The sequence below is a fragment of the Lates calcarifer genome, linkage group LG3 (assembly GCF_001640805.2).
Source record: "Lates calcarifer isolate ASB-BC8 linkage group LG3, TLL_Latcal_v3, whole genome shotgun sequence".
NCBI lineage: Eukaryota > Metazoa > Chordata > Actinopteri > Centropomidae > Lates > Lates calcarifer.
The window spans coordinates 17,639,985-17,650,754 of NC_066835.1; the positions used below are offsets into that span (position 1 = coordinate 17,639,985).

General features: G+C 44.0%; 1 protein-coding gene across 1 annotated transcript; it reads left to right on the plus strand.

The window, feature by feature from the left end:
- The first annotated feature begins 48 nt into the window (after nucleotides 1-48).
- On the plus strand, nucleotides 49-10,448 carry tmem170b (transmembrane protein 170B). Its single transcript, XM_018700047.2, is given in 4 exon segments — nucleotides 49-1,238; nucleotides 7,555-7,725; nucleotides 10,164-10,255; nucleotides 10,257-10,448. Coding segments are annotated over 4 exon segments (486 nt in total). The 5' UTR covers nucleotides 49-1,054; the 3' UTR covers nucleotides 10,296-10,448.
- Nucleotides 10,449-10,770: the final 322 nt, after the last annotated feature.

A 10,770-nucleotide genomic window follows, 5' to 3' on the forward strand; every position in this document is an offset into this window, starting at 1 on the left:
GTCATAGTGAGTGTTTTTTTTTTCAGCCCGAACTGTGCCATCAGGTCTACTAAGACTCCTTTGTGTCTTGCTCACATCCATCCTATCATATTATTTATTATTATGTCAGGCGTTTTGGGATGACGTGGCAGGAGCCAATCAGAACCATGGAGGGCTCCTGCATCCATCCGTCATGGGCAACGCCCGGTAGTAGCCTGGCACGTCAGTTGTAGAATTTTTAAACAACAAATTAATAAACATAAACTAAACATCACATAACAATTTGTAAAAGGTTTGTGTATTTATGTTGTTGCACATGGAGGGTGACAGTTGTGGTCCTCAGTTCTGATAGGCTCAGTAACATTCGATGCCGTTGGGGGGGAAAAGTGTTCCTCTCCTCTGATTGGCTGAGTAACGTTCGATGCCGTTGGAAAAGCTCGTGCCACCGGCGATAATGGCTACACGTAACTGCTCGTCTGTCGCTTAGCAACCACGTTGTTTGACTGCCGGTCAACAGATCGCCCGATGGTTGGTGGTAAAACAATAATTAATTTAATCTCTAATGTTATTTTTTAGCCAGTTACAACGGAGTGTATAAAAATAACTGCGCTGTTGAAGATAATTATGTGATTTATATGCTATCATGGCTTGTGCTGAGACTACGTTCCCTATCTCAGCGACTACGCACATTTTCTGCGCAAACGCCACTGTCTTCTCTTTTGTTCCCCATTCATAAAGCGACTTCAGTATCCTGAAGCTGTGTCAACGTAAAGTGTAACCCCCCGCCCTCCCTCGCGAAAAGAGGCGCCTGGCCCTTTAAGGGTTATGTAGCCGGGGCTAACCGATGTAGGACGAGCCGACCGTGGTGCGTCTGCCTGCCTGCCTGCACTCCCGCTGCTATCCCCATCATGGCCTCCACACAGCCGCCACCGATACCACCGAGGGTGAACCGACCAACCAGCGGCCCTTCCCTTCCCGGAGCGGAGACGGACGTCAAGCCGAAGCAGAGGCACCGGTAGAGGCGAGCCGCGCCGGGGAGAGCCGCCTCACATCCCATGCCACCCCGGTCTCCTCCATGCCTTCGTCTAAAGCCAAGTACAGCTATTCGATAAAGAGGGGTGCGAGCCCGGGCGGCGGCGGCAGCAGCAGCGGCGGCGGCGGCAGAAACATGACAACGAACAGGGATTATTCTGTTAATCTGTCGGTGCAGCAAGTGCTGAGCCTTTGGGTGCAAGGCACGACGCTGCAGCACTTCACAGGTATGCGGAATGAAAGGTGCCGTTATTCTGCTGTTTACATGTGTTCACACAGAAGTCATCACCGTAACCTGCGTTTACCGTAGAGTTGTAAATCCTTAAACGGTGGCTGTTGGCATCTTTGCGCGTCCATTTTAAAACAAAAAAATAAAAATAAACCAGTATATGTGATATTTCTGCTCACATGCTTAGTGGGCAGAAAGGGAAGAGCAGATCCCATTAAAAGGGGGCATCTGTACCACCTCAGCACCCCACTCCACCCTCCAACCCCAGCTGGTGAATAATTGCTGGAATAGATGCCGGCAACAAAAACGCCACTCCTCTGTTCTGTCCACGCGTGCAGAGTCAGTGGATGACATGAAAATAATCGCACCATGCGGCTAATTAATCATTCTGCTGCTTGAATGTGCAATGACTGTGTAGTAAATGAAGTGTGTTTTGACCCCCCCCCCCCAATTTGTCTTGCAGTCCAGTAATCAAGAGGCAATTAGAGGCTGCATCCTCAAGCTCTGGGCAGGATGTCTGTCTAGACACTAAGAATTTTGACGAGCTAAAATCCATGCTTTTTTCAATGGAGTTTTGAATGGCAGGGCCTAAGTGATATTAATAAGCTGTAAATATGTGGTTGGATCATCTTTATGGAGTGATAGCTGAAGTGTCAGTGCTTGCTACAGATGGGTACTTCCTTGACTTGCTGTATTTTACACCAAAAACAAAAAGAAGAGGAAAATGCGAGCTTATTTTATTTTCTGTGTTAAGGAGCTTCAAGGAAGATGAGCTAGGGTCAAGTTAAGTCCACATGAAATGGAAAAAAGAAATAATGCACAAAAAAAGGAGTGTGTGGGCATTTTATCTCTCCTCTGCAGGCAAGCCAAATGTCCTCAAAAAGAACTTGACACAACAAAACTGCTGGACACCATCTGTTCAAAACATCATCATTATTTTAGAGAGTTAGATTGTTTAGAAACAACAGGATTGCTCTGTCATATAAATACAAGATTACAGAAATTCTTGAGCTCCTCCCCGCAGAGTGAGGCAAAGGCATGTGTACATGTGGTCATAGCTGACTTGGCCCGGACCCATCTTATGAAACACAGCTGACATCCTGTGTTGAGAAAACACATCAAGCAAGAACAAGAAAGCGGTAGTTAATGATGCTGAGTCAGCAGGAAGCTGTGGCGCATGTAGAAGTTTTGCGGAAGCAGAGCTGCAGCAGCAAGTAGAGAAAGCCGTGAGGAGCTGACACCCAGGCTTTGGTGAGCAGGGTTCACGAAACTGCCACCTGATCCTGATCCCCACCCCTCGAACCCCACAGTTCACCAGCCAGGTGAAAAACGACCTCCTGGGACATTAGATAAGGTCAGGATGGGGGGGAGAGAGTGTGTTAGCCTTAAACAACAAGAGCAATAGACCCCAGAAGCAGATGTAAACTTCTCAGATACATCAACCCCTTTAACCTTCCTTTGAGGCCCAGAGGAGTTGCCTTAAACAGATGGATTTCCTGTTTATGATTTGTGTGCTCGCAGCAGTTTCAGTTCAGCAGACCATAAAAAGAACATAGTTTGTTTTATGGTTTGCAAATACAGTGCACAACGGTACCACACCAGTGTACTGCAGAAAACTGACTTTTACTGTATTAGCAGACTCTTTGTTTCTATTTAACAGCTTAAAGGGACAGTTCATTGAATATATTTACAGGGTTATAGAACATCAACTCATGTTCCCAGGTTTTAAAATGCCTGCGATTTTTAACAGTTGCAGGTGAAACCATTGAACAGTAACATAAAAAAAGTGAAATCAACATCTCTCTCCTGAAACAGTGTCCTTGTTGCTCTGGATAACCCAAAGTCCTGTGAACAGTTTTTATTGGAACTACTTTCTAGAAGAGGAAACTGCTCCTATCATTATATTTTCTTGGAATTTAGGCTTTTAAATGACTCTTTTTAACTTAAGTGTTGACTCATGAGATGTCTCTTTCCTTATCACTTCCTCTTTTGAACATCACATTATATTGGAAACAGTGCTGGATGATATGATCTCAAAATAATATCTCCGTAATTGTCACATTTATCTCAGTAACAATATATTTAACACTTTTATAATTTAGGTTATGACATTTTCTTTCTCATGCTGGCTTACATTTTATTTGTTCGTCTGCATTTATTACAGTATGATCAGTTAAATAGGCTAATTAGTTGGTTTAATCCATGGTTAGATGTCATGTATTGTAGCTGTTCTAGTTTGTTTAGTTGTTTTACATTAACAAATGTAATGTGAATTCTGCATTTTCCCCCAGCATGACGGAGCATTTTAGCATCTTTTAGCTCATTGTTTTAGTTTTACAGCTGCCAAATTAAATGTTTTGGTTCAGCCTCACTGCTCACAACAACCCTGTTTTTCATTAACCCACTGTGTACTACCTAAACAGCAACAAAAGGCACAAACTTAGTGGCTAGCCTGTGAATATAGCAGAACATTTAGCAGCTAAAGAACCAGATATTTAACTTGATTTAGCTCTGACCTCTTAACCTCTTCACCAAAAACCCATTGACTTTGGGACGAGGGAACCGGGAGTGCTAACATGCTAACTTACTTCCAGGTTTTAGACCTCATCCCTGCACCAGTCTATATGTCAGAGTTGTGTTTTCAGCTCATTGCAGTGTCCCCAGGTTTAATTATATGGGATACATATAGAAGTAAAAGCCGTATTTAGGTCAGTAAGAGATGCACAATCAGGTAACTCATTAAATTCAGTTTATCCTCCAGCTCTAATTGGAAACAGCTTTCACAGGATTCTCTGTGCAGTGTTCAGAACAAAGTCAAGACAGTGCCAGCTTTATCACCACCACCTCGGCCCCAGCTCTCTCTCTGTCAAATCCATCTTTCCTCCTCCTGATGGGTGAACTCTCTGCACGGCTCCTACTTTGGGAGTTTGCAGCTTTTGTTCGTGATCTGCTGCAGCCTGCGTGCCCATGCTAAAATCTCTTACCTGACCTCTTGTCAAGCGACCAGAAAACATAATTCCCTGCCCTTTTTTTGTTTCCTAATGCTCCACTGTTGACAGTCGAGCTCTAAAGCTGCCGTGCCGACAAAGACCCCAGTCTGTAGTTGTGGATTAGGAGAAGTTAATGCCGTGCTCTGACTGTGTTTTGGCCCGTGTTCGCTCGTATCTCTGAACATGACACAGCACATCTCTCGCCCCATCGGTGCGCTTTCCAAGCTGTGACCACCTGCGCTGCTGTCCCCTGAAATTAAATGTTCAACTCGCCCTCCAACAAACTGAAAAAAAAAGACCTGCCAAGAGTAATTTCTATCAGCCTGAGTAAATAACGAGCCATGTATTTCCACTGAAACATTTCACCCGACCAATTTTCTCTCTGTAGTTGTTCATTTAAAACTTGATCATATTACATCAAGCTTGTAATTCATCACGATGGGCAACAGAAAAACTTCTAACTAATGCTTTTAGATGTTGCTGCAAATGTTCCCGGCGAGCTTGTGGCAGGTGACTGTCACACATTTATCCACCAAAGACAGATTTTTACTGGCATTTAGTCCTCAGCAGGTGTTAATGTCAGAGCCTGCTCATCAGTGTTAGCGCTCAGCAGTGGTGGATGAAGTATTCAGATCTGCTACTCAGCTAAAAGTACCAGTACTACAATGTAGAAATGTGTAAAACGTACAAGTCTTGCTTTCAAAATGAACACAAACATCATCAGCAAAATGTACTTTATCTGCAGAAAAATGGGTGCTTATTAATATTTTTATACGATCCATTCATAAATTGTCAATACTAATGTGTAGGTTGTAATTTACTGTTGTACTGGTGCAGACAGAGCTAGTTTTAACTGCTCTACCTTGGGGCTGCAGCTGATGATGATTTTCTTTATCGATTACTCTGCCGTCATTTTCTCGATTAATTGCTTTACAGTTTCTCACAGTTCAAGGTCACGCCTTCAGATGTCTTGTTTTCTCAAAGTGTACAACGATGAAAAGCAGCAAATCCTAATGTATGTGAAGCTGAAACCAAGGAAACACTAAAAAAACACTAAAACATAAATTATTAAATTATCAGAATTAATTTTCTGTGGATCAACTAATCAATTAATCGACTAGTCTTTGCAGTTCTAGTTAATAGTAGTAATTTTACGACAGAAATCTGAGGGGTTTTGACACTAAAGAAAAAATTGTATACATTTTTTGGACTCATCAGTGCATGTTTTTTGAAATATTGCAGACTTTAACGTCTTTGGGACTTCAGCAGATGTTTAAATAAAACCATGTGAGAGGTTTTATTTGAGATGAGAGTATAAAGAGGCAGAAAATGGAAATACTGGTGCAGTCAGTGCTGATGGTCACAGGACCTGACAGTGGTGGGGGTTTGTGGGACACGTCCTCCTGCGACCCTGCATGCTCCCATGTTGAGCATTGTGTAAATCTGTCCAGGCTTAGGTTTGGCGACAGATGCCCGGCCCGCCCGTGTGCGTCCGAGGCTGGACGAGGGATCCTGATGGAGCAGGCTGGGATTTCTCTGGGTACTTATCAAATGAGAGTTAACATACTCATGACACGCAGAGAATAATTAACAGATAAATCTGAATTCAAGGGGATTTGAACATCCTGGGCGATGGTGGACCTCCATCAGAGGATGGAGCAGAATGGAAGCACCACTCTGACTCTCATACCCCATCGCTGACAACTCCCTCCTCTCTTGCCGGATGGATGGCGACGGTTGTAGAAAGACAGTCGTGGATAAGGCCTGCGATTCCTGACCTAACTGTGCCCAGTCACGCAGGACAAAGAGCCGTTGTGTTACCTGTGCTGTCACATCTCTCTCCGCCCGGCTCGACGGCTGACTGTCAGATCAATAAGTAGATGTAGGCGCTCGTTCGACTGTGGAACAACTAGGTTAAATGGATATGTTAAAGAGCTCCCTCTGGGCTCTGGCGCTGAGAAATACTTTGTAACAGAATTGGGTCTTCGGATGTTTACGCCACACAACAATGTCACGTTTCCTGTTTATGTCGCTTCGTCCAAACAAAACAGGCTTGGTCCTTTAATGCTACATTCCTGTGCTTTGGATTGGTAGTTCTTATCCATGCCCTCCACCCCCCTTTATCCTCAGTCGATCTCTTTTCTTTTTGAATAATCTTGTGGCCAGCTGGCTGCTCCTCGCTCCCACGGTGCCAGTGGTTCAAAGTAAGGCCCCCTCGCTGGCGATGAGGCCGGAGCTCTTTATGCAAAGCCCAGAGAGGAGAGAGAGAGAGGGATGAGGAGGTAGAGGATGAGGGAGATTTTGAATGGGGTTGACCTCTGATTTGGTCCAGCTTCTGTGAAGCTGTTTACTTTCTTATGAATTAATTTATTAAAGCAGCACAGTGTGGACTCTGTAGGGTGCGTGATAAGTCTCCTCAGAAATAAAAGTTGCGTCTGGTGCTTAATTAGATGAATTTTTGGGCCGTTTCAGCATTTTTATTGACTGATGTATAAATGCTGAATTGTGTATCTAGTCCAGCTGAAAAGCCAACTACAAGCTATTGTTTCAGATTTTCCATTTACTGCTTAATATCTAGCTCACAGCAGCTCGTCTGAAATCTCACTCAGAGCAGTTTTATACCTCTCACCTCGGCTCCATTACCACGGTCGGCTGCCTCCTTGATGAGCCCTAACTTAGATTGTGGCGGCTGCAGATTGAAATCCTCCCTCGGCTCGCAGACGCTCTTCCATCAGTATCTCTGCATCCCGATCTGCACTGAGTAAATCTGTGGAGTGCATCAGCAAATGTGCCAGTGGCTCATGTAGCGGGATGGTATTCTCTCCGAGCAGTAAAAATCTCAGCATTTGACAAGGACACTGTGTCTTTACTTATCCAGGGAGGAATATTTGTCTTGCTCTTCACTGTGATGAGAGTCTGTATGGATCAGTCATTTTTATTCCAACTTTGCTGAAAGGGGCACTGCATTGATTTAGTATTACGCCGACCATAAAGTTGAGGGACCTATAAAAGATGAAAAATAATGGTCAAATCAAAATAACAGAGGCTGAGAAATCCTGACTTTTAGAGCAGTAGTATTGGCTGAGCTCCCAAAACACTGGATCCTACATTTTCCATAATGCAACTGGATATAAACTTTGATTAGATTCTCCCTGTCTCGCTAGGCTTTTTCTGTTATAAACATGTTGCTGTCGAGCCCAAGATGATGCTGATGTAATTCCGACGAACCATGAACAGTGGACTGGCTCTGTGTATAAAAGTTTTCAGGCTGTATTTGATTGAACATCCTGCCTGTGCTGTGTTTTGTCTCCCTCTCCCCGTCAGAGATGTGGTACTGGGTGTTCCTGTGGTGTCTCTTCTCCTCGCTCTTTGTCCACGGTGCGGTGGGGCTGCTCATGTTAGTCATGCTGCAGCGCCACAAGAGGGGCCGCCTCATCACCCTGGTGCTGGTCAGCGTGGGTTTCCTGGCCTCCCTGTCCGGAGGCGTCATCACCAGTAAGTCCAGTTACTCCACTGTTTTTTTTTTTTGTTATCCTTTTTTTAGACTGACCTCAACAGCGTTCAGGATCCAGTCATCCAAAAAACGAAAGGAGGCGACAGGGAGGGAACGAGAGCGGGATGCTGGGAGTTTGTGTGTTAAATCCTGTCAACCAGAGGAAGACAGGACCTGACAGAGAGACAGGGAGGGAGAGACATTTCTGACTTTTGTGTTTTTTTGTTTACCTTCCTTTTTTTTTTGTTTATGTGGCACAGGATGCTTCATCTGTGTGTGGCTGATATCAACTGAATTAAAAACCCCAGTCTTTCTGGTTCGATTTAACACCTCGATTTAGAAAATATGATGATACTTTGCATGTGTAATGATGCGTTCAAGGTACAAAAATAATCAGAATTAAGGTGTATACACCGGCTTAACATGTCACGCCCGATGATGAAGCAAGACAAAAAAATGTAAATATGTCCTGTGCAAACTCCACAGGACATATTTAGTCACTGTGATTCACCAGAACTCGTTGCCAAACAAGCATTTGTAAAGCACATTTCTTAACCATTTAACTTGTGTCGTTGTATCATGTTTACTACTTTCAGTCTTTTTCGCATCTTGTACCAACTCCATGTTAGCTGTGTGATATGACAAAAATTCATATGATGATATAAGTCATCTCATATCATCATGCTGCAGAAGCAGTCTCTTGTTTAGACCTGTCCTCTCGTGAGCGAGTCATGTGACAACGTCGCATGAATGAAACGCAGAGTAAAACAAACTTGAACCTGGTCATGGTGTAATAAAGTCGGTATCGGTGCAGTATTGATCTAGAACAGTGAACCCAGACACTGTGAACAGCTGCTGCAATGTAACGGTGCACGTGTCCACATCATCATGTCTCTGTTAGAAATATGAAGCATGAAGTTTGACAGGATGAGGTTTGATATTTACCAGGCAGGCAGTGTCTGACACAGAAATACCATCCGGTTGCATATGGGATCCAACATTTTTTGAGTTTAACACAACTAAGGACTTAAAGTCAGGATATATCGCTTTCTCCTGCATCGTAATCTGTCTCTCACAAGGCGAGGCAGCTTGAACCCTCCATCTTACGCAATTAAATCTAAACAAAATAGCAAATGTTTTCATTTGACAGAAGATGCCAGAGTTCTCAAATATTAAATGAAGTTATTATCAGCCAGCTTTTGGTATTTATTCCAGATTATTATATATGGTCTCTTAATTACGTTTGGTTAGGGTTCATTCTTGCAGATGGAGTATTTATAGACTACTTTACAGAAAATCACATGTAGAACCTGCAGCAGTGCGTGTGGTTAAGTTTTAAATACACTTTGAATTACAGTCATATGTTAACCTGTGAAAGTCCCAAAATCATAATATTTAATTCAGTCACAGCACTAAAATAATCAGTATTGTTGCGATAATCTCCTGGCTGCCTGTTCTCTGCCACCTTTTTATTATTGTTTGTTTATTTAAATGCGTCCATCGGTTTGTCCAGATGTTACCAGACGCACCAGATATTATTCCTGCCTTTGCTTTGTCTTTCATTACCTTCCACCCACCGTAGTGTGATCACAGGCGTGTGTAAATAAACCTAAACCTCTCTGAGCGCAGGGCAGCTCTGCTCTTCAGGGCCTGCTGTGCTGAATGAATGAATCACTCTCCATCATAGATGCAAGCTGGCCCCCCGAAATAGAAAGACACTTTATTATTAATGTGTAGCAATCAGGGACAGCGGACTATTGACTGTGAGCACACACCCCTCAGTCTCAGCCTCCATGTGTACACGAGCCTGGCTTATAGTCAAAGATAGTCTCAGCCGAGCAGAAGTTATGTAGTAGGTAAGGTCATGTAGTGTAGAAACATCAAGCTTTAAAGCCCCAGAGTACTTAGTTTTCTACAGTGTTAAATATCTATTACTGATTAAGAAACAATCAGATTAAAAAGTGTCGCTGTTTAACAGTCAGGGTGGTGCAGGGATGACGTATTTTTGTTAGCATCACCCTGGTTCCCTCGACAAAAAGCCAGTGAGATTTTTTCATTGGTTTTTGAATAATTTGGACGGAAAAACTGTGACCAGCAAGAGTTTGTGATGCTTCAGTGTTGGGTTCATCAGATAATCTTCATAAATGAACACCACTGTTAGAATTTTTGAAGCCTAAATACAATCACCATAAGTACAACACTAATGTGAGGCTATAAATCAACTACACCATGGTCACATGATGTCTCCACCACTAAGCTTCCAACTAGTCATTTAATTTAGCTCTGACCTCTTCTACAAAACACTAAATTGTAGTTAAAAGTAGCTCCATGTCAAGCAGCTACAACCATGTATGCACTTGATGCATCAGTATTCAGCCTGTAACACTTGTGGTAACACATCTGTTGGTATTAATGCTGCCCATGTGTCTTTCTCCCTCAGGCGCAGCGGTGGCGGGGGTTTACCGCGTCGCAGGGAAGGACATGGCTCCACTGGAGGCTCTGGTTCTCGGCGTGGGCCAGACCACCCTCTCCTGTCGTCATATCCTTCTCGCGCATCCTGGCCACTCTGTGAAGAAAACCCCTCAACAAGTCGGGAGGACAGACACTGACGCGAGAGGAGAGCCGACGAATCGAGCCAATCAGAGACTTAAGGCGCTCGTCGTGGCCTCGTTTGTAGGAGGAGAGGAGGCAGAAGTGCTCTGGACCTTTAGGGCTGGATGCAGGACAGAGCGCCCCCCGGTGTCTCTGTACTGTTACTGCCACAATCACTTGCTGCAGATTCAGAGGGAACTCAATGCAGGCCAGGTTGTCTTTATGTTGAAGAGCAGCAGCAGGCGGAGACGCCGCCATCCTCTGCTTCTGGACTTGAAAGCCATGTTTCGGGCGTTTTCCAGAGTTACATCAGTTCTTTGTGCCAACAGCCTTCTCTGGGACGTCCAGATGCCTTTGTGGCCACTAACTCTTGAAGGCTTTCTGTTGCACTTGTAGGGGGGGAAAAAACAACCTATTTTTTAAAAAGTGAAACAACGGTGACGACCTGTAATAAC